The sequence below is a fragment of the Sciurus vulgaris genome (assembly GCF_902686455.1).
Source record: "Sciurus vulgaris genome assembly, chromosome: 4".
In the NCBI taxonomy this organism is placed as follows: domain Eukaryota; kingdom Metazoa; phylum Chordata; class Mammalia; order Rodentia; family Sciuridae; genus Sciurus; species Sciurus vulgaris.
This window is the reverse complement of record NC_136464.1, coordinates 92,510,772-92,538,120: the sequence shown is the minus strand read 5'-3', so window position 1 is coordinate 92,538,120 and position 27,349 is coordinate 92,510,772. Positions and strand designations below refer to the sequence as shown.

The window sequence follows — 27,349 nt, the reverse complement described above, 5'->3', positions numbered from 1 at the left end:
CCTTTGAATAGTTAAGAAATATCTACATCAGAGTATAGCATCCTCAACAAAGAAAGAAGCTAGACTGATCCTGAATTTTCCATCATTATGAGGAAAAAACTGGTTTGTTTGTTTTTTCTTATTTGTTTTGTTATTTATTCCACATAAGAAAAAGGAGAATAGGTTTCAGAAAAACTCCTAGCAGGAAAACTAAAACTCAATATTATTCAATCCATTACATCAATTAGTAAATTAAGAATCAGTGAAAGCCCACCATGGTCCCATTTTAGAGGCAGACTTCTCCACACAACTCTGAGGATACTCATATGCCCTGAGAACCACCAATCCAATAGCACTTTTCATTTATTTTCTGCCAAACTTACTCAGGTTCACAAATGCCTTTGGGTTTCCCCAAGGTCACCCAGTTAATTATTGACATAGCAACTTTTCTGAGAAAGAATCGTTGTGATTTCCCACATCCCATGTCACGGGTGTATGTCAGGGATAAAGGAGGGTCCCTATGTGGTGGTAGCCTGAGCTAAGCATGACTGGTCAGAATCCAAATCCACCAGACTAGAAAAGCTTTCTAATCCACCTTTGCACAGAAGAAAGGAGCTGGGAACTCATTTCAAAACTTGTTTCTACTGGTGATTTAAAGACACATCTCTCTCTCCCACAAATTCACAACACAACCTGGATCTGCATGTGCATTGCACCCTTCAGGCCCCGAGCAGGTATGAGGTCTAGGTGTAACTTCCTCCACCCTGCCTGGTAAGAAAGGACGTGGGCTCTTCATTCCTCAAGAGTTCCCTCCTCCCAACCAGAAACAGTTAATTGCCAGCTCCAGGCTGCCTCCAGCCCTGCCCTAATCGGCCTGATCTTAGGCGGCTGCGCTGTGCTGGGGCTGAAGCCTTCAGGCCAGGCTGGGGCTATGCAGAACAGCAGGAGCATTCTTTCAAGGTAATGATTAAACTGAGCGACTGTCAAGAGCACTGGCTACTGGACTGGGAAGGTGAGCCCTATTCACACCTTGGCCAGGCTGCAGTGGCCAGGACTGGTTTACAAAGGCAGAGCTCCAGGGCTCAGGGGGCCCCAGCCAGTAGCCGCAGCCTCCTGCCTGGGCACAGGGGTCCCAGAGCATCTTCAGGGCTGAGCCTCTACTGCCTGCCCCACTGGGACTTTGCCCACACCCTCAGCACCATGAAGCTCCAGGTGTTCTGGACTGGGCTGGAATATACTTGTCGGCTCCTCGGCATCACCACTGCTGCAGGTAAGATCCCACCTCCCGGCTGCCATCTCCCACTCAGGGGCATAGTAGACAGGGCCACCAGAGGTATAGGAACCAGCAAGGAGATGGCAGCCACCTCCGTCCTTCAGTTTCTTTTCTGGTACCCCTAGAAACACTGTTCTGTAGAGACGAGGCAGGTGCATTAGAGTGAACCTTGGACCTGATGCTGAATCCCTAGTTGGCAACCCACCCTCTCTGCAACCTTGGGAACCCTCAGCATCCTCATCCACACACTGCAATGAGGGAGGGGGTTTGCCCCACTTTCTCCAAGGGCTATGGGCAGAGGTGGAGCCTGAAGGTGAAAGTGTACAGGGCTAAGCAAATCAATATCTTATATGTAGTTATGAAAATGGTCAACTAAACTCAACTTGTCTTACTCCACCACTGTTCTGTCTCATGGAGAGAGAATATCCAGAAACAGAGCCGCTCCGCCATGGAACAGGTTAGGCATGGAGACAGCCAACTTCCTCAGATCCACCCCAGCACCCATTTACAGAACACACTATAGAAATTCAGGTCTATTCACTGTGAGCTCACTGCAGGAGCACACCATATAGGAACGAGGAGTTCACCTAAGCTGGTCTCTTTTCCTTCACCCAGCTAGATCACAGGGCTGGCTGGGAGGATAGGTGGTTAGCACACAACGGACTTTCCCAAAGTAGTCCCTGATCCTAGCCCCATGACCCCTGATAAATAGGATCCATGTTGGGATGTGAGTAGGCAGTGTCCTGAACCCTTAGCTTGGGGCCCCATGTCCCTTGGTAACAGAGGGAGATACACACCACCCATCAAAGTCCTTCCCTGCCTCTGGAAAAAAAAAAAACTTACTCTGGGGTATTGCCACACAGGAAGGTCCCCCAGATCAGAGCTCCAACTCAAGCAGTGCTTCTCCAAGCCCTAGTTCAATATGTGACCTTGGAGGAAACACCTGGTCCCCTGGGACTGTACTTTCTGACCTGTTTGATAAACCTGCTGGCCAGATGTTTTGGCAGATGAAGGATGCAGGAACTGAGCACAGCCAAGTGAAGCTAAGGATGAAACCTCTTGGCAGAAAACCCTATGACACACTCCAGAGTCAGTGGGAATCTGGGTCATTCCCAGGGCTCTGACCAATGGGCTCTTCTGTGAGTCAGAACAAGAAGGGCTATAGAGGTCTGACTCCACCTATCCTAGAACACTATGGAGCAGCTAAGTTCAGACAGGAGCTATGACCTTGCTCAAGGTTGCACCACAGGTCAGAGGGATAGCCAGCCTAGAGTTCTGGCCCTTAGACTTTCCCAAAGGTTAGGACTCTGACCAAAGTCCTCCCTGCATCCTAGGATAAGAGAATTAATCTGCTGAATCTCCATGCATATAATTAAAGGAAGAATCAGTTCCAGCTTCCTTCTAAACCACCATGTCACCTTCACATAAGTGAATGATGGCCAAGGCTCCCAAGAGTCCATCCTGGGGAGAGGAAGGTAACCCTACACAAGGTTTCCATGACTGGGGTTAGAGTTCTGTTCTATTGCTATTGATCTGAGTCCACTCTGTTTCCTCTGAGTTTTAGTTCCAAATATGTAAATTATATCAGTTTGGGATACCAGGAATCCCAGTGACTGATATCCCAGCCATATTCCACCCAAAACTGAGCTCTACCTCCTACCGGGAAACTGTTTTAAGATGCATGCATCTAACCTCATAATGGATTAGCTAAAGATGGTTTAAGAGGCTGGCTGATTTATCTTTATCAAGGCAGGGTTTGCAGCCCCCCACAACGTGTGCACCCACACCACACACTGTTCTCCTTAACCACAACTTTTATCTTTGCTCAGAGGGCTTCTGTTAATGCTGACGATGGGCCTTCCACTTGGTTTTGAGACAAGATCCAGGCTAAAAATAAACCATGAGTTGCCTTCTAATGGCCAGGCTTTCAAAATGTCTTGCTTGAGCTTTTCTAGAGCGCTGGGAGAGAGTGGGAAGCTAGAGAGGGACTTTGGTGCTCTTGGGAACGTCTCGGGTTTCTTCCAGCATCACTGAACTCCTGGCCTGTTTCCAGTGTATAAGATTTGCAAATTCCTTATTCCCTTAAGCCTCTTTTTTTGTTGAAATCCTCTGCTGAAAAGCCCAGGCCTCATTATAGGGGCACTGTAGCAAAGGAGGAAATGAGACTTAAAGCAGAGGCCAGCACTTTGTAGAACCAGAGGTGGGGGACCTAAGGTGGCCCCTGTCACCGCAGCATGTAGAGTGTGCCTCCTCCAAAAGCTAGGAAGTCATGTGACCAAGAGCTCCTAGGAGCTCCTAGGAGGCTGCAGCCTCTAGTCACCATCCTCCACCCTGGAAACCTACAGACATGGTCCAAGGTTGTCAAGAGTTGCTGAGGGCACCAGGCCCCAGGTGCCTCCCTCTGTTGGCAAAGCCCTGTGGCTGTGGCTGCAGCAATCCCTGCAAACAGACTGCTTACTATGCTGTCTCCTCTCCACCCAGTCCTTTTGGAAGAAGCCTTGTTAGGATGTTCAGTGGCCCTAGGGTTCATTGCTGCCCAATCCTGAGGTCCAGTCCCATACCATGAGTGGTTCCAGTACGGATGGAGCAATGCCATTACCAAACGGGTGTAAACAGGCCAGTAGACCACACTTAGCTGATTTGTTTTTAAAATTAGAAAGACCTGTCTCAGAACAGTGATGTGGTTCCAAGAGACCCACTCCCTGTTAATTGTCTTACACCATGCTCACTTACATTGCATCCTTGGACTGGGAAGACATTGGGGTGTGCATATGCCCATGTGCATGTGTATGTGTATGACCTCTAAGGTCTCTGTGGCTAAGATGTGGCACCAGGTGCTGCCCGTGAAGCAGACACACTGAGAAACTGCACATAGACCATGAATGCCCCATAATTCTCTGTGTAGATGCAAGAACACCTGCCCATCCCTCGAAGTGGGCTTTCACTGTGTTCACAGGGCAAGGACATCCTGGATGAGCAACTTGGCCCCAGCAGAGGCTCTGCCCTGTGATTTGGCTCTTACTAAAGACTAAGGGTCAGGAAAAGAGACCTGAAAAATGGGTTTTAACTGGAAGGGGCATGGTGGTCCAGGGCACTCCTCCTTTATCAGATGAAGAAGGGCCTATTTTCCAGGACTGGTCTTCAGCACCGGCTAGGAAACCAGGTTCAGCTTCCCTTTGAACTTCTATAGTCTTTATCCTCAGGGATTTTGCCAATGACTCGCTCACCACTCTGCAGCCCTGCCCCACTGGCCAGTAAAATGTGAGAAGAGCTCCCATATCAACAAATTCTAGGCCTGGAATGGAAGGAAGGAAGATGCGCATGTCCCTGGGCCCCCACCCTGAGGGAAAACCCTCTCCTCCAGTTGTGTCCTTATACACAGACAGACATGGGCTTCCTCAAAAGAAGTCTGACCAGGGAATATCTTGGGGCATTGGATGGGACCTCCCACCTTTCTTCAGAGCAAAGGGATTTAAGCCAGAGGTTTCTTCCTACTCCACTTGGGGGCTTAAGTATTTCATTCTTCCAACCTCTTCTCTGAATAGTGGTAGTTAATAATTAGCATTATTATCTGAGTCTATGGCAAGTCAAGATCTATGCTAGGGGTTTTAAAAGTAGTATCTCTTTTATCCTCCTAACTGACCATTGAAGCATCATCATACTCATCCTCACAATCATTGTACAGAGAGGGAAACTAAGGTGTGGTGAGGTGAAGCACTTTGCCCAAAATTTCATGACCAAGAAATAGGGAAGTAACTGATGAGGGTCTGCTCCTGAGACCCTGCTTTTAATTACTGTGTCCTTTGCCTACAGTGGGGTTAAAGGACATATCTCTTCATATTTTGATGACTCAAAAACGTAGGATGCCAATACATAGAGGGTAGCAGACAGGCCTATTCAGAGTTAGCCCACAGAATGTACTTTGGTGATTTTGCAGAGCTGCCTTGACCAGGGAACAGAGGTCAGGTATGGAAATCCAATTTGCCCAGTCACACAACAGCTCCTCAGGCTAGAACGTGACAGAGCCAAGGAGGAAATGAGGTGGGATGGAAGCCCTACTTGTCATGCAAACGTGCTCTTTCTCACAAATCAAGTGCCTGGGATCAACCTGGGATCACTGAAGAGTTTTGTTTTGTTTCAAGTTTTTGACCCATTAACCTGCTTCTCTTCTTAAGAGAGGCAGCCGCATGCTCCACAGTGTGTGTTGCTTGTCACCTACTGTTTGAATGTACAAATTACTTATTGATATAGATTAAGACAACAGAAGCATTTAAAACCCAGGTGTTCTCATTTCTTCAAGGGTACAGCAAAGGCATAGTTTGACCTTAGCCCTGTTCAAAGCCTTCAGGAAAACAAATATTTCAGAAGCAAACTTCTCAAACCCTGCATGCTAATTTCCACCCCTCTTAAATGCAGATCCCCATGACCACCTTCCTGCCATTTTAGAAAGAGTCACGTACTCCAATGTGTCTGCAGGGCATTTATAACCCCCGCTGTACCATCTGGTGTTTCCAGATCTTGCAAGTGACTGCTGTTTTTCTGACTTTTCTGATTGCCTTCATGAATAAACAGAATCTCCCTCCCATTTCTAAGAGGCAATAGGATGTGTCAAGTATTTTTTCCTTTACTTTGTGCCTGTATCTTCCTTCTTAGATTCCTTCTATGTACCTGGCACATAGATTCCCATTCAGTGCAGATTAATTTCAAAGGAATGTATAAGATACAAGGCCTGCAGAGCATGAGAAATCAGTAACTCTTGCAGGATGGAAAAAAGAGGATCAGAGGAAGGAGCAAAGAGGCTATGAAGAGAGAAAGGGGCTAGACTGTGAAAGACCTGATCTTCCAGTGACATTTTCTATCACTTCTTGAGCTTGCGTTGCTAAGATCTGTCCATAGGAATTTTGTTATTCCTAAGCCATCGAGCAATCCTAAAAGCAGAGGGCAGCTCTGTTCTATTTTTTATGAGCTGACAGTTCTTTCAAGATTATTCTTAGTTCTGTCCAGCCTTTTCAAGAGGGCTTTGCATAAAAAGGGATGCAGTTGGACACCAGTGCCTAATTATGGGGAGAGATTACTCAAGAAGCCTTCCATAGGTCAGGAAAAGGCCGATGAAGAAGCATGGCCTGTGTGCTGTGGATAGATGACCATTGTTTTCTGGCACCAGGGAAACTATCATGGAAGAATGAGCAGAAACATTGCCTTTGAACTCAGAAAGAATAAGAAGCAAATATCTTAGGTATCCCTTATACCAATCCAGAAGTAATTTCTCTGTGGTCCTTCCTAGGAGGATGCTCTTTCCATGGGAGACAATATCCTCCGCAGTACCAAGGAAATCTATGGATTCCCTTCTGCAAATAATGTTGTCACCAAAACTGATGTATCAGCCCAGATGGCCTCACAGAATTCTATTATACTTAAAGAAGGAATAATATCTACTCTATGTAAACTCTTCCAGAAATTTGAAATGGAGATGATACTCCTCAACTCATTTTATGAAATCAACATTTACATAGATAATCTAGGCAAAGATGTTACAAGAAAACTATAGATTAGATTAATATCCTTCATCAACATAGATGCATACATTCTAAACACTAATAGCAAACAAAATAAAAACATTTAAAAAGGATCATATATCCTAATTGAGTGGAGTTTATCACAGAAATGCAAGGGTGATTTAATATTTGACAACTCCATTTATGTAACTGACCACAGGCTATAGATACTGAATGCTTATGTGTGCCTCAAATTCTTATGATGAAATCCTAACATCCAAGATGATTGTATTCAAAGGTGAGGCCTTTGGGGTGACTAGGTCACGAAGGCAGAACCCTCACAAATGAGTGCCATCATAAGAGTCCTAGAGAGTTGCCTTGGTTGGCACCATGTGAGGTTACAGAGCAAGGACTGTCTTAGAGGAAGAGGCCCCTCAAGTGATGGATCTGCCAGCACCTAATCTTAGCCTCCAAAATTATGAGAAATAAATTTCTACTTCTATAAACCATCTCATCTATGGTGATTTACTATAGTAGCCCAAGTAGACTAAGACATCATATTAAAAAACTTAAAAAAAAAAAAAAGGAAAAGATAAGAAAAGAAAAGCTGTATTATCATCTAAATGGACTTACAGAAAACTTAAAAAAATATTTTTTTTTTTGTGGTGCTGGGGATTGAACCCAAGGTCTTGTATATGTGAGGCAAGAGGCAAGCACTTTACTAACTGAGCTATATCCCCAGCCCCTAGAGAAAACTTTTGAAAAGAGCCAAAAAATTTTTATGATAAAAATCTACCTATAAACTTGTAACAGAAAGAAATTTCCTCAACCTAACAGGATCTACAAAAAGAAGACAACTACTTAAACGACCAGATGCTTTTCTCCCATAATTTGGAATAAGACAAGGATATATCCATTCTCACCACAGAAGTCAGCCTTGTGGTAGATCTTCTAACCAAGACAATAATGCAACAAAAAGAAACAAAATGCATACAGCTTGGCAAGAAGAAAGAAAGACTCTGTTCACAGATTACATGATCATCTGTTGGAAAGCTGATGGAACCTACACAAAAAGCTACCACAACTAATAAAGGGCTTAGCAACATTGCAGGAAACAAGATTGATTTACAGCAATCAGTTATATTCCCATATACTAGCAACAATGCAAGTCATTAGAGAAAAATCTGACAAAAGGTATTTTTTTCGAAACCCTATATACTAAATAAAGCATTTCTAAGACATAGTAGACACAAAAAATGGAGAAACATATTTAGTCCATGAATCAAAAGCTTAATATTGCTAATGTGTCAATTTTCCCCCAAAATTGTTCTACAGCTTCACTGCAATTCCAGGAAAAATTTCAGGAGATTTAAGATTGAGAAAATTGACAACTCTTTCTAAAATTCACATGGAAATTAAAAAGTTCTCATATAACCAAAAGAACTTTATAAACAAAGAGCAATTAGAGACCTAACACTGCCTGATTTTAAGTCTTATATAAAGTTTCAGAAATCAAGACAGTGCTGTCCTAAAGCAAAGAAAGACAAATAGATCAATAGAACAAAACACAGCCCAGAAATAGACCCAGACATGTAGAAACAGCTGGGTTTTAACAAAAGCACAAAGGCAATTTAGTATGAAAAGAAAGCTTTTACAATGAATGACATTAGAACGATTAAATATTCATTTATTGATCAACTTCTGTCTACACTTTGTCCCATTTACAAAAAAATGACTTAAAATCAATCATAGACCTAAATATAAAATTTAAAACTATAAAACTCCCAGACAATAGGATAAAACCTCAGTAACGGGTTAAGCAGAGATTTCTTAGATAAAATACTAAAAGTTCAATCCCTAAAAAACTGGTAAATCATATGTCATCAAAATTCAACATTTCTCTTTTCAAAATATGTTAGAAGACTGAAAAGGCAAGGACACACAAAGAAGAGAAATATTGTCCAGTGAACATATGAAAAAATGTACCACGTATTCGTCATTAGGGAAATGTAAGTCAATACCACAATGAAATGCTATTGTATACCTAGCAGAATGACTACAATTAAAAAGACTGACCATATCAAGTGTTGAAGCACTGGTAAAAAATTAAAACTTTCACTCTCGTGGGGATGCAAAATGGTGCAATCACTTTGGGAAAATGGATTGACACTTTCTTAAAAAGTCAAAAATACATCTGCCATATAGTCATTCCATTCTTAAGCATTTGTCCAAGAAAAAAGAATGTATTTCTACAAATTTTGCAAATGAATATTCATAGCAGTTCTGTTTGTAATAGTCAAAAACTAAAAGCACCACAAGTGCCCATCAATGGGTGAGTTATGAACAAACTGGGGTAGATTCATACAATGGAATATTCCTCAAGAGTAGAAAAGCATGAACTATTGATAACATGCTACAACATGGACCAATCTGGAATTCATCCTACTGAATAGGATTCGACAGTAAGGGGAAAAGAGTACATACTGTTTTATTCCATTTATATAAACTTCTGGAAAATGCAAACTAACCTCTAGTGACAGAAAGCAGATCAGTGGTTGCTTAGGGATGGGTAGAAGGATGTGAGGGTAGGATTACAATGATATAATATCAAGAAACTGGGGGAAATAGAGATGCTCAATTGTAGTGATGGTTTTATGAGTTATAGACATTTGTCAGTGCTTATAAAATTGCATGTTATGTACAATTTGTTGTAGGTCAAGTATACCTCAATAAAGCTGGTTATATTTTACTTAATTTTTAAATTTTTTCTAATTAGTTATATATGACAGTAGAATGCATTTATGCATTTTGATAAATCATACATACAAAATGAAAAGTAAAATTTCTCATTTTTGATTGTACATATTGTAGGATAGCATTGGCCACGCAGACAAATATGTACATGAGGTAATAATGTCCTTTTCACTCTACTCTCCTTCCTACCCCCATACCCCTTCCCCACCCTTCACTCCCCTTGACCTAAAGTAATTCTATTCTTCCCTAGCAACCCCCTCCTTATTGTGAATTAGCATCCACATAATGGAAAGAATATTTGGCCTTTGGTTTTTTAGGGATTGGCTTATTTCACTTAGCATGATATTCTCCAACTCCATCCATTTACCAGCAAATGCCATAATTCCATTCTTCTTTAAATCTGAGTAATACTGCATCATATACTTTTTTTGCATATGTGTGTATAACTCAGCTTTCAATGCTTTCTACTTTACATTTTATTTGTTCTTTTTAGATTTATATGACATTAGAATTTATTTTGATATAATTTTATAAGAATGGACTATATCTTATTCTAATTAGAACCCCATGTGGATGTACATGATGGTGGGATTCATGATGGTGTATTCATATATGTACATAGGAAAATTATTTCTGATTCATTACTCTCTTTCCTTTTCCTATCTCCCTCCCTTTCCTTTATTCTCCTTTGTCTAACCTACTGAATATCTATTCTTCCCCTCTCCACACTTATTGTGGATTAGGTTTCAAATATTAGCAAAAATATTAAGCCTTTGGTTTTTTTGGGATTGGCTTACTTCACTTAGTATGACAGTCTCCAGATTCATCCATTTACCAGCAAATGTCACAAAGCCATTCTTCTTAATGGCTGAGTAATACTTCATTGGGTTTATATACCACATTTTCTTTATATATTCAACTGTTGAAGGGCATCTAGGTGGGCTCCATAGCTTAGCTATTGTAAATTGAGCTACTATAAACATTGACATGGCTGTATCACTGTAGTAAGCTGGTTTTAAATTCTTTGGATATATACTGAGGAGTGGGATAGCTGGGTCAAATGGCAGTTCCATTCCTAGTTTTTTGAAGAATCTCCATACTGCTTTCCATAGTGGTTGTACCAATTTGCAGTCCCACCAGCAACATGAGTGTACCTTTTCCCCACATCCTTGCCAACATTACGTGTATTCTTGATAATTGCCATTCTGACTGGAGTGAGATGAAATCTGTGTAGTTTTTTTTTTTTTTTAATTTTTACAGATTGTATTTTGATTCACTGTACACAAATGGGGTACATCTTTTCATTTCTATGGTTGTGCATAATGTAGATTCATACCATTTGTGCAATCATACATGTACACAGGATAATGATATCTGTCTCATTCCACCATTTTTCATATCCCCCTCCCTCTCATTTCCTTCTACATAATCTAAAGTTCCTACATTCTTCTCTCATGCCTCATACCCCCATTCCCATTATATATCATTATCCACTTATCAGAGAAAACATTCAGCCTTTTGTTTTTTGGAATTGACTTATTTTACTTAGCATAATATTCTCCAATTCCATCAATTTAACTTCAAATGCCATAACATTCTTCTTCTTTATGACTGAATAATATTTCATTGTGTTTTAATTTACATTTCTGTAATTGCTAATGATGTTGAACAATTTTTCATATATTTGTTGACTGATTGTATATCTTATTCTCTGAAGTGTGTGTTCAGGTCTTTAGTCCATTTATTGATTGGGTTATTTGGTTGTTTTGGTGTTAAGTTTTTTGAGTTCTTATATCCTGGAGATTAATGCTCTATCTGAGGTGCAGGTAGCAAATATTTTCTCCCATTCTGTAGGTTCTTTCTTCATGTTCTTGATTATTTGCTTTTCTGGGAAGAAGGTAATAATGTTGTTTTAAAAAGTGGATGTTTTCTGTGCCAAAATGATGCTGTGTAACAACTTGAAAACTTCAATGGCATACAGAAATAACCATGTGTTGTTCACACATTCAGATGAGTAGATGAAGCCGCTCTGTAAATGTTGACTGAGTATGCTTCCCTATCTGGAGGTCAGATAGCTGATGGCTTATCTAGACTGACCTTGGCAAGGGTGATAAAGACAACTGTGCTCTTTGTGCCTTTCATGTTTCAGCAGATTAGCTTGCTCATGTTCACATGTATAGCATATGCTCATAGTAGTGGCAGAGGCACAGGACACCAGGCCATTGTGTGTCTGTGCTTGTTTAACATCCCATCCCATTGCCCAAAGCCAAGTAACTTTGCTGAGTCCAGATTCCAGGAATGGGAAACAAACTTTGCCCTAATGTAAGGGCTGGAAAAATCAGATGGCAAAGTGTGCAGCTCTTGGGAGGGATGAAAGTTTGGGGGCACCATGCAATCCACCACAGGAACTTGAGGAGGGTCAAAACAAAACAGACCTCTTGGTTGCTCTTCTTTAGTGTATAGCTCATGTTTAAGTGATCCAGAAGAGGATAGTGGGGTAGCCCTGTGGTAAAGCACTGGCCTAGCAAGTGGGAGGTCTTGGGCTTGATCCCCAGCACTGCAAAAAGTGAATAAATAAAAATTTTAAAAAGAATCTAGTAAAGAACAAAATAGGTGAACTCTATTGCATTTAAGACATTCTCTCTGAACAGACTCATAAGAGAATTGGACAATACATATTACACTATACCATGTCCAGAAACCAAATATCCAGAAACTTCTACCATAAAATCTGGGCCTTTACTATGGCTGAACCCTGACTCATCTGTGTTCGCTGAACTGATGTCAACACACAGGTTAACCTCCCTCCCATGCTTAGAATCTGATACAACTTCTTCTGGGTTAAGAAAACTGAAGTTGCTACTTTATTGTCTCAGTGAATTCATAGCAATTGGTTCCAGGGTCTCCACATTCTTAGAAATGGAGTTAATCTATCTTTGCACTTCCACAACCAGCTGTGGTCACCTCTCCTGAACCATCCCCAGTCATTGCCATCAGGCCATGATGGATCCTTACCCAAGATGCCCTCGAAAATCCTGAAATCAGCAGGAGATATGCCATACCTGAGGATAAGGAGAAATAATAAATATGCATGTTGACTCAGGAAAGCTGCCCTCAGAAATAATATGAAATTCTCCTTGGCTCTTAGGATACCCAGGGCCACAGTCACAACTTGTCATGAAAACTCAGAGACAGTATAGCCTCTGGTGAGTCTGGGAAGCATCTCGTATTGCCACCAAGGGCAGCTCACTGAATGGAAGACTTGTCAAAATGCAACCCAGTGATGGAGTCAGAACAGACAAGCAAAGTCAATTGTGAAGTCAGCACTGAGGCAACAACAGCACCAGCCAAGGGCGACACCCCTTACAGGCAGCCCCTCAGACAGGACCCATCCCAGGAACACACGGCCTGAGCACCTCTGGGTCCCGCAGTGTCACAGCGGGTGTTACACAAGAGATGTTGAGATGGATGGGGACTTTGAGCCCTTTTACTCTAACCAGGCCTTGAGAACAGCCCTGAGACAGGAAAATCAATGAGCAGCATCATTGTCTCAGAAAGGGCTCTTTAGCCACAGTGAAAACATGTGTTAATGGAAGAAAAGGATGAAAATAAGCCTCCCCCTCCCCCTTGAGAGGACTGACGGGAACAGCCTGCCTTTTATAATGGTTCTATTAGCTATTGTCTACTTTCACACTCTATCAGTTACTAAAACTGGGTGCTTGTAGCCACAGTGTTTTCCTTGTCTTCATTTTCTAGAACAGGAAGCAGACCAGAGTGTGAAGACTTACCTGAGGGGCCAGGACTCAGCTTGTCTGTTCTTTTTGCCACAGGACGGCACCCTCATAGTTTTTGTTTACTCACACAGTGAGAGGTTGGGTGTAGTCCAGACAGGAGGATGGAATCTGGAGGGAAGGGGATGAATGTTTCTGCCCAGGCGTGATGCAAGATGTCTCCCTGGGATTGTGCAGGGAGTGGGCAGAGGAGTTGGGTACACTGAGCTGGTGGACTGAGGGGCTTCTGTTTGCCTGGGCTGAGGGCAACTGGGGATTCTGGGGTGGGGATGACGGGAAGGTTGAAAGATATCTAATAGCCTCTATAAAGTAGCACGGTGCAGTTCTGCTCAGCACTCCTTCTGCAGTGAGAAAGAGGGTGCAGCCTGGATCAAGGCAGTTCTTGGGGAAAATTCTTTCTTACAGATAATTTGTTATGAAGAGCCTCTGTTTCTGAGGATGGTGTGACGTTTGTCCTAACATTTGTCTTTATTGTCAAAAGATCAGCTCCTTTGTCAAGAGCCTAGCTCAGGACAGCACCCCGGAATCATTTGCTCCAGTGACTTACTGTTGCAGATTGGACAGGTTTGCACTGGACAAGAGGCCTGTGAAGGCACAGTTCCAGAGAAACCAGCCAGGCTGCCCCAGGAGGAGATGACTGGAGAATAGGCCAAATTCCATCAATAGATAAAAGCCTTCAAACCCTAGACCACCTACATTCCTAGTTACCAAGGCCAGTGGGGCCCACTTTTAGGGGCATGAAAAGGCTGTACTTCCTCTGCACAGCCGTAGACGTGAATACCCCCTTTCATTTAGAATGAGCCTTTCCTTAAGTTTAGAGTGAGCACATTCTTACAGAATTAATGCCATGTATTTACACAATGGGTGATACTTAATTACAAAATGAGTACCTCCTTAATTTTAGGTTGAGCACCTCCTGAATTTTAGGAAGACTCACCCTGGACCTGGTTCTGTGAATACCATAACTTCTCTGTATTTTATGACAAATTTCAAAACCTAGCACAGACCCGGAATCCAATTATGTAAAGCAAAGACAGAGTTGTCTTCATCCATGTGTGAGGTCTTTGAGAGAGCAAGAGTCCACCTATGAATTCTTGGGAGACAGACACTCAGGAGACAGGAAGTCCTGGCTCCTTCTTACATGTTAATCCCATTCTTAACTCCTCCTCTCTTATATTTGAAGCCACACTTCACATTCACTTCCTGGCTTCCAAAATGTTGATTTTAGACAATAGCTCCCTGAAAAAAAATTTGGTAAACTCTAGGCCCTCGATCAATACATTTTGGGTCCTATATCTGTGTCATGTGGTACTATGATGTTTATCCCTCCAAAAATACCATGAGTGCAGTGGAATAGGGATTCTGCAGCCAGGCCCAGTGTGGCTGTCTAGGATAAGTATTGGATATGGTTTACAAAATCCTCCTATTCAGGTAATCTAAAACCGTGGAAGGAATCTACTTTGGATGAAGCCAGGCCCTGTGGATTCTCCATGAATTCCTAAGACATAAAATCAGCAATGAGATTCCATGACCTAAATGAAATCCCCAGATACTCTCCCCAACTCCTAAGAGCCTATATCTTGCATCTCCAAGGTGTACAGATATCGTAGTGGGGTAGGGGCTGTAGTATATAGGAGCCTAGGCACTGGTTTCCTGAAAATCAGATTGAAGAGCCAGTGAGAAAGTTCAGAGGCTCAGGAATCCTTGGACAAATGTTTATTCCTAAAAGAATCAGAATATAGACCAGACCAGATACAGACTTCCATGTCAGAATTCTCAGGTAATTTGATAGCAGGATGAGATGCTTTTCCAGTTATCTGTGGCTGAATAACAAACCACTCCAAAACTTAATGGCATAACACTATAACCATGGCATTATGTTCAAAATGTTGTGACTCTGGAATTTGGACAGGCCACAGTGAAAAGAGCTCATCTCTTTCCATGATGTCAAAAGTTAAAAGTGGGGTGCCTGGCATAGCTGGCATGTAAAGTGGCTCATCTGAGGCTCACTGGGGAGTCCCTGAAGTTTACTTTTATATCATTTTACCTGAGAAGCAAGTCACTAAAGTCAAGTTAATTCAAGGGAAGAGTTTCTGGGAAGAGTTGTAAAGGCTTTAGATTTAACTGCTGACTGGGTTCATCAGTTCTCATCCATATCACATCTGTTGGGGCTGGAAGTCCAAGATGAGTCCTTCATTCATCAGTCCTGTGTTGGATAGAAACACGGAGCCAGCTTGGACTGATTGGGCATCTGTTTCTCTCTCTTCTAATCATTCCTTCATATGACTGGCTTGGGCTTCTTCACAATATTGTTGTCCCCAGAAAATCAGATTTCTTACATGCTGAGTGGCTTCCCCCAGAACAAACATTTTAAGAGGCCTGGGTAGAAAAAATTTATGAATTAGCCATGGGAGTCCCTAAAGTTTATTTCTATATTAAGGCAAGGCACTAAAACCAGCCTATATTCTAGGAGAGAACAGTTAGATTCTACCTCCCTCTAGGAAGAGTTGCAAAGGATTTGTGGCCAACTTTAACCTAACATATTTGCTACATCAAAGAGACTCCAACTTTTAAAGCAATGGTTAGGGATATTTCTTTTACTTAGCTATCTGCAAGGAAGTGAGGTCAATTCCCGTTCTTTGCCTTGGAGTCCAACAATCATCTCACAGAATTTCTGAGAACGCTGCTCCCTCGGAATAAGCAGCAGTATCTTCTTCACAATTAGACCAATTCCCAGCTTACGTTCCTTAGAAATTGAAACCAGAATATCAGAGCAGAAACTAGGAGACTTCTGGGGATACAATAGAGACTAGAGTAGAGTTTCACAGAAGCGGGCCCAGTTCCTAGGGCACTTGGTTGCACCTGGGTGGGGTTGGGGAGGGAAGGGAAGGATTGCCCAGGAACAACCACAAGCCACAGTTTTCTCATTGTCTTAGTTCTTTCGTGGGTGAGAGGGATGACAGGAAGGTTCAAGGTGAAAGAGAATTTGAGGGTGGGGTCCCAGGAAGTCACACTGCCTTTGCTCAGTGTGTCCCTCAGGACCTTGTCCAACCCTGATAACTTCTCAGATAAGCATCCAGAACCAGGCACTAGCTCTTACCAGTGCACAGAACAGTGATCTAGGACTCGTACCCATACTGCTCCATCCTTTCGGTGTCACCTTGCCTTCTTCCTGGTCAGAGCCTTGATGGGTTCCTGGCTAAAGAAAGTTCACCTTCATACCCAGAGAACTGTGGTCTATTTCTTAACATGTCTCCATTTGTGGAGTCCTGACTTTGTCCAGATTCCAATGGGCATTTCCTGTGTGTGTCCCTATGCTTTCCCATACCTAAGACAAAGGAGGTGCTGTGAATGCAATCCCTAACCACACAACTACTGGTTGCTGGAATGATCCACCCTAGCAGGGGAGATCCACTGCAGCACTGAAACTGAGGAGAGCTCTGCCTGACATGCGGGTGCTTGCTGGATGTCTGGGGTGAGGATGGGTGGGCAGTCTCCCCACTAACCAACAGTTTAGACACCAGGTGGGACATGGAAGCTTTAAAGGGATAGTACCCTGCCCGGTGCTGATTCAGACATCACAAAGACCCATTCACAGCTGGGCTTGCCAGGATTGCAGTGGCCCACCAATAACAATGTGAATCTTGTCTTTCCGCATGCCCCCTGCTGTGCTCATAAAGGCCCATGAGAAAAGGTCCTTTCCGCCTGCATGTTCTCACCCCAGTCCTTCCCTGGACCATTCCGGTGACCTTGGTACCAGTAGAAATTGCTCCAGATCACAGTTTCTCTCTATTCTTTATTACCTGTTGGCCTCGGGCAAGGTGCCTCACACCAGGAGACTTGTTTGGATTTTTCTATAAATAACAGGGTTGCCCATTCCCACCTTGGGAAATATGCAGATTAAACAAGATGCATATAGAGGGCCTACTTCAGTTTGTGATACATGGTGACACTATGTTGGAAGGCAGCTGGAGATAGGCAGGGAGCTTTTAAATTCAGATACTTTCTGTCTGTGACCCTCCCATACCACTGCTTTCCACTGCACAGAAAAAAGCCAAAAAGCAACATGAAATTACAGGGCATAACTGATCCTTTATTCCTAGAAAGATTCTTTGTCTGAGTCCTGGATAGAACACCCCCACTGCTCTCCCAGGCCCCTGTACCAACTACCCTCCTCTGCAGACAGATGAATAGGGCCATTTAGGCCACACCATCAGGAACCACAACTTAAACTTTGCTTAAATCCAAGCCCAATAAAGGAGCTAATGGATATCAGTATGCTGAGAAAGAGAGCACCCAGGAGCATCCAGAGCTGATCTCTGTCTCTTAGCCACCTCTAAATATCACCAAAGTCTCTTACCACATCTGCCTGAGGTCAGGGAGCATTCTGAAATATTAGTCTAAATATGTTCCTCTGCTGCTGCAACACACCCAAGGATTGCTCTCTGCCTACCTTGAAAATTCTGGTATTTAAGGATCCCACAATTTGGCCTCTATCTTCATACACTGACCATTGTACCCCTTCTGTGCTCCTGCTCCAAATGGAACAACCTGTTTTTATGGGACTCCCTTCCTGGAATGCTCCATCCTTCCATTTGTACTTGTCCACTTCCTGCCTCCCTTTCTAGTCCACTCTGACTTAATAGTCTTCATAAAATCTTCCCTGATATTCCCCAAGAATGGCTCCTCCCTCATCTGACCCCAAACATCAGGTGAGCCCCTCTTACAGTCTGGGTTGCTCTCCTCCCTACACATACTTCTTTCTCTCCACCCACATCACATCCCTTCTGCTGGACTGAGCACACTCCAGGGATGAGCCTGAGGCCTGACCGAAACCTACCATAGGACTTGGCCCCAAATCACCCCCACAAGAAGCCACAGATGGCAGCACTCTCTAGAAGAGCTGCCAGGGAGACTCCAAAGAGTGTGGGCATAAACAACCTGAGGATCAGGCCACACAGTGCAGGGGACAGAGAGAAGGACTTCATGTTGTTTAATATTGTCCCAACTTGGTAAGTTCTGCCTCCAAGAACACGAACCTTGGAACAGGGAATACCTGCAGAAAATGGATGATCCCTTGGCCTGGGTGTCAAAGGGTTTTAAAGCCTTGCATGAGCATCCCCCTGGGTCCCATTAATTCTTATCTGAGCCGAGGAACCAGACTCCTAGCTTCCCCATGCTCTTCTCTTCCTGCTGCAACAAAAAGGCATCCTCTGCCCTGGGGCACACAGAACCTGGCACACCATGGTTGGCAGAGAGTTTTGGAGAGAGTGGTCCCTTTTCCCTGGGTACAAAAAGGGCTAGCCAGAAGTTGGAGAAGATGCCAGGATCTAAGTCAGGAGGAGAAAGGTGCTTCTGTGCATTTGTCCTTTACATCAGACACAAAGCTGTGCTTCAGATTTGTTATTTTCTCCAATTTGAGGAATAACTTTTTGAGGTATAACTTATTTTGTCCATTCCAAAGATAAGAAATCCCAACTTGGGTGGCTGAGGTATTTACCAATATTACCCAGGTGATAACTCACAGAATGGGGATTCCAGCCCAGTTCTCCTTTCTCTATTGCAGCTATTTAAATTTGTTGTTTTTGTTAATGCAAACCAGTACTGACTGTATGGTGTTCCTTGAATGACTCTCCATTGACCCTGTTTTAATCTAAAGCGGACAAAACAAAAAATATCAAAATAGTTCTCCATATGCCAAATAGGTGCAAATCGGAAAGGGCTGAGATCACAAGACCCTTTCCTGCCATCTGCTGGTCATCTGCCACAAGCTCATGCAGACCTGCCAAGACCAGCTCTGTGAAAGGAGATCCTGACTGCACAAGAAGTGCACAATGATAATCATCAGCCCTGTGTGGAAGGTCCCTTCCTATGGCTGGGGTGGGAAGACCTGCTTTCTTGTTCTTTGTACCAAAAATAAGCAAGTAGCTTCATTGAGCTCCTATGACATACTTGGCATCAATTAGCTCTTTGAATCCTCCTAGCCAAATGTACAGGAAAATGTGATGGGAAAACTGAGGCTCAGAAAGACTGAGCAACTCAGGTATTAACTGACAAATATGAAATTGAAAGGAGATCTGACCTGGGCATCCATGGTTGGTTTTGCTTACACTTTGTGACTCAGTTTCCTCTAATGTAAAATGGAAATAACAATAGTGCTTTCACATAGGACTGTTGCAATGATTAAATAAGTTAATAAATGCTAAGTGTGGAGAACAGGACAGGACACATAATGAAAACTAAATAAATGGCAATTGCCTGCACACACACAGGATTGTATACACTTACTTTTATGCATAGTCTCACAAGCATGTACACACTCACACACAAGCACATTCAAATGCCCTCTGGCACACATATACACACTCTAAAACACACATTTACACTCACATACACAAACTCTGGTGAACAATAGACACCAAGAAACTGCCCACCCTGAAGCCAGAAGACTTGGGTGTGGTCTCTTTCTAGGGCATGTCCTTGAGTGAAATGCATGAAGTCACTGAACCTTACTTTCTAGGACGCCTGGTGCCATGGGTCTCCTAAGAGGAACGGGGACGTCTATAACCATATGTGTAAGCTCTGAAGTGCTCCTCAGTTAGGTTGACACCAGGGGGCAGTGCAGCTCAGCAGCCTCACACCTGCCTCACCCAGCACTGTTCAGCAGGGCACCAGAGTTTACCACCACTCTGCATTCAGCATAAGGGCACACAGGACCACTCCATCCAGCACTTGGAAAAATATGATCATCTTCCATCCCCTGCCTACATCAAAGCTCTCAGTCCCCTTCTGCCCTACAATTATCTCAGAAGTGAGGCGTTGGCATGCTGGTGCCTTCAGTGTGGGGCTCCTCTCAGCTTTACATCTCAGCAGGAGACAAAGGGCCCTCATTGGTTTGGGACAAGGAGGCTCACACAGCTGTCTCTGCAGGGAAGAGAGGAAGCGCTAGGACCTGGGGGGGGGGGGGGGGGCAGGGCACAAGCCTCAGAGACAAGAGCTACAAAGCAGCCAAGCACTGCCGCCCTGCCCTTTCTCTCCTGCTTTCTGAGGCCACACCCCACAGTGGGTGTCATCAGAATCCAGAGAGAGAAATGCAAAGTGCCTGGGAGTATAATTTGGGAGAGTATAATTAGGCATAGAAATAGATCTGAGCAGTGGGCTGATATACTGTCCACAGGGTGTTTCCATCACTGACTGGACAGGGCCAGAGTGGTGCTGGTTGAGGGAGGCCTGGAAGCAAGGGAATCCCTGTGAGAAGAGGACCAGGAGCCAGCAAGTCTGGAAAGGCAAGTCCAAGACCAAATCCACCCTGGAGGAGTGGAAGGTCAGATGGTCAAGCACAAACACCAACTGCCAAGAGAAGGCAGGAAGAGAGCACAGGGTGAGTGACATCTCCTGTCAGAATGAAACCCAGGGGTGTAGTTAGTCCTGGGTCCAAAGCAATGAGCCAAGAGAGTGAGATGCAGCTGCCAAATCAGCAAGTGAGAATGAGGTCATGAAAGCAGCAAGCACAGTGATCCAAGCAACAGAGAACCCATAGCCAAGCACCTCTCCCCAAGGTAGGGAGAAAACCCATGGCCAAGCACTAAAGCCAGACACAGAATACACTTTGGCCTGGACCACCAGGATTGTGAGGGTCCTTGAAACCACAACATGTGGAGGAGGATAGCCTTGTATCAGATAGGCTGGTGGCCAGTTAGTGCAAGCAATCTCTAGGGGCATTACATGGTGGCTCCATGACCAACATGGGCAGAGGAGGACAGCATCTGTGCTCTGAAAAGGCTCAGTGATATGACCTCTGGGCTCTGCTTGAGGTTCCCAGGGACAAATCTAGGAGGTGTTCTGCTCTCCTCTACCTTCCAGCCACAGCTGCCAATGTCATTGCAGAAGAATTATCCTCAATCCCAGGAAGAAGCATTCACTCCCTAGCCAAGAGACCCTCAACAGAACAATACCATGGTGTGGAGAACCCAGGTTTACTCTCCCCTCTCTTCTTGCTCCCTTAGTGTTGATCGGCGTGGGCACTGAGACCTTGTTCCAGGGCCAGTACAAAAGCCTGGCTTTCTATCTGCTGTGAGTACGTGGATATGCACCCTCCTTGCCAGCATGGAGGAGGAGCATGTTATGCTCCAGCTCATTCATTTCTCCTCAGACCAATTCAGAGCCATCCCCTTTCCTATGCTAATTCCATCCTATCCCCAAGATGGGAAAATGTTGATGATAATTCTGTGATAGCTCCTGGTTTGGGAATACCATCCCATAAATCAACCAATTATTCTTTCATATACCCATTCATATACCTACCCACTCACCCATACATCTGTCGGTCCATCCACCCACCTAACCACCTTATGCATTCACATCCTTACCCATGTATGTACCTACTCAGCCATACATCCATCTACCCCTTCACTCATCCACTAACATACCCACCTACTCACCCATACACCTATTCCCCCATCCACCCACCTGTTCACCCACCCACCCACCCATCCACCCAACCCATGCATCCATCCACCCATTCGTTCATTTATCCACCTATCTACCCACCCACTTATCCTCCCAAAACCCTATTCATCCATGCATTCCTTAAATTGTTTCTTTATTCAGCAAATATTAATGAACTCTGATTTAGGAAGAAGGGAATCAGGTCTAGGAAATATACATTTGAGTTCCCCTACATACCAAGCATAGTTAAATGTCTAAATTTTATCATTTAGTTCTCATGGCACTGTAGAAGTGCATACTGGCCTAGTTATACAGATGAGAAAATTCAAAGGGAATAAACAGTCAGTCTACATCACCAACCATATGAACAGCAAGGCTGAGATTTGGACCCAGGACTCCTTAGTTCCCCAGACAACATCCTTTCTTCTTCATGCGCTATTTCTGCAATCCCCCCAGCATGGGAAGGAGATAATTGTTCAAAGGTGTCCCAGGGGATGACGAAAGTCACAGGTCCATGCAGACTCTGATCTAGAGACCCCACATCCCATCCTGAGAGTTTACTGGCAGTTTCCTTCTGGCAGTAGAGGAATTCTGCATCTCCTAGTCCCCCAGGTGCTGACGGGGCTACTGAGCTGAGAAACAATAAGTAAGGGCTGACCAGGCGGCCTCAGTCTCAGACTGTGTCCTCCACTCCTCCCCTTCTGTCCCTGCACTTGGATTTTACCCAGGAGGCTGCCCTGTGTCCTCAGCCCTTCACACATGCCCCCTACCTCAGAGTAGACTCTGATGTGCTAAGTGGTTCACATCCATCCTCTCAGCTGCAGTTCACACTCTGAGTTCATCCCCACACTGCCATCTGGAAACACAAATCTTACAGATGACCCCAACAGTTCCTTCCAAAACTGCCTCTCCTATTCATCCTCTTATGCCATCTTCTACCTTTACCTTTTTCCTCACCAGTCACCACAGGGGCTTCTGGCTCTTTCTCAAACTCCTTTTCATGGCCTGGCCTCCAAGCTGATTCTCATCTCATTGAGCACCTGAATGCCTTCCACCTATTTTGACATTCTCCAAGTCGATTCCTTCCTAGAAATCTGCCATAGGCACACTGCCCCACCCACACCTGAAACTCCCACTGGCGGGAAGTGACTTTTTTTTTCTCTGAATATCCTCCACAACTCACTGTTTCCAACTTCTTCACTGCTTCCATGGGACTCAGAAGCAGGACTGGGCCTTCCTCTTCTCCAAAGGCTGCCTAACTTGCCAGTCAGGACCTTGGCAGGTAACGCAGTCTGCCTTCTTCCCTGTACCTTGCCTCTCCTGATTGCTCTGTCCCATCCTTAGGGGGCCCTATGCCATCTGGTCACACATCAGTCCAGTCCAGTCTCAAGTCCTCTTAAGCTATTTTGTGTTCTCCTTAAGCTATTTTGTGTTCTCCAGCCATTTCCTGCTTTCTAAACCCTGCAGACCAGAATCCACTGTCTGTTCATCCATCTTTCTATCTCACTCACTAGCATCAGACAGCAAGTCCAAAGGAGTAACTTTATTCCCTGTGTCTCCATTTTCTTCCCTGTCCTAAGATGTAGAAAAAGGCACTGCCAATGTTTATGCAAAGTACCTGCTTTGGCATGCTTCTTGGACTTAAAGACTCTGGAGTCTGAGTTCTAGATTCATATCTTACCTCTGCTACTGATCAGCTGTGTGACCATAGGCAAGGAGCTTAACCTTTCTGTGCATCAGTTTTCTCATCTATAAAATGAGAGTAATTATAGGGCTGATTATAAAAGTGGCACAAGGACCAAAAAAGTTGGTGTTTATAAAACTTTTAGAATTGTGTTTGGCATATAGTAATCATTATATAAATATTATTACAATTTTTAAACCAAAGGGTAAGAATTAGGCAGACATGGAGAGACATAAAGAGAGTAGAAGAAAGTAGATATTAGGTACTTAATAGTCATAGTGAGGGAAAAAGCATTCTTATAATAATTTAATTGTTGAGGCAATGTAATTACCCTCAGTTTTTGAGAAAACGGAGTTGCAGAAAAGTCATGCCTCTTACCTATGGTCATATAGTTGATTAATTACAATATCAAGGTCCATGACCCTAAGAAGACTTAGCCCTGAGCTGCCTTCTCCTGTACCATAGAATCTACTTTCACTCCTTCACTATTCCAAGGCACATTCATGGAACACTTACAAACAGACCCTACCCAGGGAGGACCCAGGCTGTACAAAGGAACTAGGAAACTCCCTTTAGTTGCTCACAGACTGGTGGCTCTGGTCATATGTTACAACAAGGAGAAGGAAGAAATCGCCAAACATAAAAGACAGGGAAGACAGAGGCCTTACCAGAATGAACAACTTACGCAAAGGACCCGATGGCACCTAACAGCTTCCTCTGTGTCAGGGGAATAAAGACACATAAAGTGGTGGGGGGCTAGGAATCTATGATTTTAAAGATGTCCCAGGAGGTTCTGGTTGGAGGGGCCCTAGAGCATGGGCATTCTGAATCAGAAAGAACATCAGCAGGTTTGGGTACCAGAAGAAGCCCTAGGTAGCCTGGTGGTGACAATGGAGGAATAAAAGATGGGTCAGGGAGACATGAAAGCTGGAGAGCAGAGCCTGGGCCTCCTCACACACATACAGTTGTGGTGAATACAGAAAGAATGGAACAATTCTAAAGGTATTTAAGAAAAACAGTGTTTCCTGGTGACTGGAAGGTGGGAAAAGAGAGAGAAGGAAGAGATTCTTGCAATGGGTCCAACCAGGCAGTGGGTGTCAGTTCTGGTGACTGGCAAGTAGAAGGATGCACCTGCCAGTGTGCATGCACTCAAGGTACCAGGGTGCAGGCCATCTCCCCTGTTGGCTATGGCTTCCTCCTTATCCATCTCTGCACCCCAGCCCCACCCTCTCCAGCACAGGTCCTGGCATTGGGAGAGCACCTGGAGGATGTTGTCTGGATGACGACAATAGGTCAAAATATCCTGGTCAGTCTATTGCTGGAGATGCCAGGGAGGTGAAGGTACTGTGAGAAGAAAGCCTAAGGAAACCCCAGGGAGGACCGGAGGTGCTGGCCTCCCTCACCTGTCTCCACCTATAGGTTTATAGGAGCTGCTGTCTCCGTGTGCGAAGGGGCCTACTTTGTGGCTCAGCTGCTGGCCATCTGTTTCAAGTAAGTAGCCTTCAGAAGTGACACTTCAAATACCTCTGGCCCCTAACCCCAGATGCTTCACTTATGGGGCCATAACTGGGGGATGTCCTGAAGCCACCATGAATGGGTTCCCTTCCTCTAGAGATGGGCTCAGGTCAGGGGGCTCAGTTGTCTTCTTTGCCCTATTCCCAGACAAGGGAACAAACTGATGCATTCATTCAGAGCCTGCCAACACCCAGATTCCCCCTGGAAATCAGCTTTATGTCCCCTGAGGAACAGTCAACCTGGTGTCCAAACCATCCACCACAGGGTGAGGACACCGAGGAAGGATCATTTTGCAGTGAGCAGGGCTGGGTGTGAGAACTGGCTGAGAACTAACTATGCCTCTCGCCAGTACCCAGGGATAAGTCAGGGGTCATGAGCCTCTGGCCATAGAGGCCCCACTGCTTTCCAACTGATGCTCAGTATGTAGAAACTGTCATCAGTGTGGCCTTGGCCTGGAGTCCTGGACCACAGCTCTCAACGCCTTAAGAGGATCCAGTCCCCAGGTGGTCAGTGAGAGTCAGAACTCAAATCCAGCTGCTCCAGCACCTTACAAGGCTTTCTCCCAGCATTACCAGGCCTAAGACAGCAGCCTGTCCCCTTGCTGCTGAATTCCACTGCCAAGGAATCCTTGAAACTTTACAGGAGCTTTGGACAGAGGCAGAAAGAACTGTGGATATGAAGGAGCATTTTAATCTTGGAACTCCGCAGTCCACACATTTGCACTGTGACCACCAGGGGGCACTAGTGAGCCACAGTTGCCAAGGCTGCTGGACCTGAAAGGGCTGGGTTCAGGGTGCCTGGCCTACACACTGTTTCCCCAAAGTCAGCCTGAGCATAATGCAGCTGTGCAGAGCCTCTGCTCTAGGACAGTTCAGACCATGAAGGGGATGGGTCTAAAGGCGGGCACTTTCCTCCTTTAAAACCTGGAGACAGCACCCCTGAAGAAACCTGCTCAGCATCAGGCCTCTGTCTTTGTGCTGGTTAGGAAGGAAAATCTTTCAAGACCAATTCTATTATGTGCATAGGTGAGCAGAGTACAGCTAGATTCCAGCCTGCTCATCTATGTTGCCAAGCCCTTTGTGCAATGCACACTGTGCACCATGATCTCCTATGCTACATGCATTCTCTGCTCTACAGCAGTGGGCCCTCGGCCTCACATTAACTTTTCTTCCTCTATGGCCAGAAAGGCAGGGCTGAACATTCTTTGAGAAAAACTGGGCCTTCTGGATGGAGGATCTCAAAAGAACCCATTAACTGTGGAACCCACAGTGAGGACTCCTGGAACTTTCATGAGTTCAACCCCCTGAAGGATGTTCAGCCAGGGGCCACTGCAGAGATCCTACTCATGGCAGGGCCCAACCTCAGCCTCCAATGGCCTCCTAGCACTAGTTCTTCCTGAGTACTTCCTTGTAACTCTGATCTCCTTCCCCCAGGTGCCAACCAGGGTCCCTGGCCCACAGAGCAAGGGAGAAGACCCGCTGGTTGGGCTGCTTCCAGAAGTTCCTGGCCTACATGCTGCTCTCCGTGGCCTGCTTCCTTCACCCTGTCCTGGTCTGGCATGTAACCATCCCAGGTAGGAGTGCCAGAAGGTAGAGGAGGTATGCAGCCCCCACCTCAGGTGGGTTCTAGGAAGGGGGTGCTGAGTCACCCTTTCTTAGAGCCCTCACTGGCCCCCTGTCCTCTCTGCCCTAGGGCAAGGAGCTGTTGAGTATAACCTGGATTGATGAAATGACAGGAACATCCTACACAGCCATCCAGAGGTCAGATCCTCAGGGGAACCTGGCCTTTCCTCATATTGACTACACATGATCCAAACCTTCCAAGAATGTGAAATGATCAGTTCTGACCCAAATCTCCCCAGTGCCTTCCCATTCAGGTCTAAATTCCTCAGCCTGGTTTGGAAGGCTCCCTATAATGGGACCCCAAATGAACTTTGCAGCCTCATCCCCTACTTTTCCAAAGCACCCTGCTGGGCAGCCCAGCAGAATCCATAACTCAGTGCTATCACCTCTTCAGTTCTGTCTATGACCACCTCTGCTAGGATCCCCCTCTTCCCTCCTTCCTGTCTATAAACACTAAGCTCCTGATAGGAATCCCCCTGAAATACTGGGAAGCAGGCCCTCAAGGAAACAAAGTTGAAGAAAAGAGTCCCTCATTCTTCCTGCCATTTTGTTAGCATATGTGCCATAGGCTTTCCAGAATTATGAAGAAAGATTCAGTACTGTTAAGGCCAGAACAAGCCCAATCTCCTGCTTCTTAGAGAGTGAAACATACAGGAGGCTCTGGCTTCAGCAGGCATTGACAGTTACCTCCCTCCCATCCCCCACCCTCTGGACAGGACTGGACTCTTGGCAGGAAACCCAGAGCAGAGCATCATCTCAGCCTGGTCCCAAGGAGCCCCTTCCCTGGG

At 44.8% G+C, this 27,349-nt stretch overlaps 1 protein-coding gene and 1 long non-coding RNA gene across 3 annotated transcripts in view; both read left to right on the top strand.

Annotated features, from left to right (window-relative positions):
- The window catches only part of LOC306659826, a 784,421-nt gene that overhangs the window by 638,060 nt on the left and 119,012 nt on the right, over positions 1 to 27,349 (top strand). The gene's annotated exons all lie outside the window — the stretch shown is intronic.
- The window catches only part of TMEM72 (transmembrane protein 72), a 28,618-nt gene continuing 2,149 nt past the window's right edge, over positions 881 to 27,349 (top strand). Inside the window, exons 1-4 of one of the 2 annotated variants that reach the window (XM_079137495.1) lie at positions 881 to 1,249; positions 21,299 to 21,365; positions 24,844 to 24,915; positions 26,373 to 26,512. In XM_079137495.1, coding sequence (XP_078993621.1) covers positions 943 to 1,249; positions 21,299 to 21,365; positions 24,844 to 24,915; positions 26,373 to 26,512 — 586 coding nt within the window. In that variant the 5' untranslated portion in view covers positions 881 to 942. Of the gene's footprint in view, positions 1,250 to 21,298; positions 21,366 to 24,843; positions 24,916 to 26,372; positions 26,513 to 27,349 lie in introns of those variants that run through there. The other variant, XM_079137496.1, reaches the window with a different exon arrangement.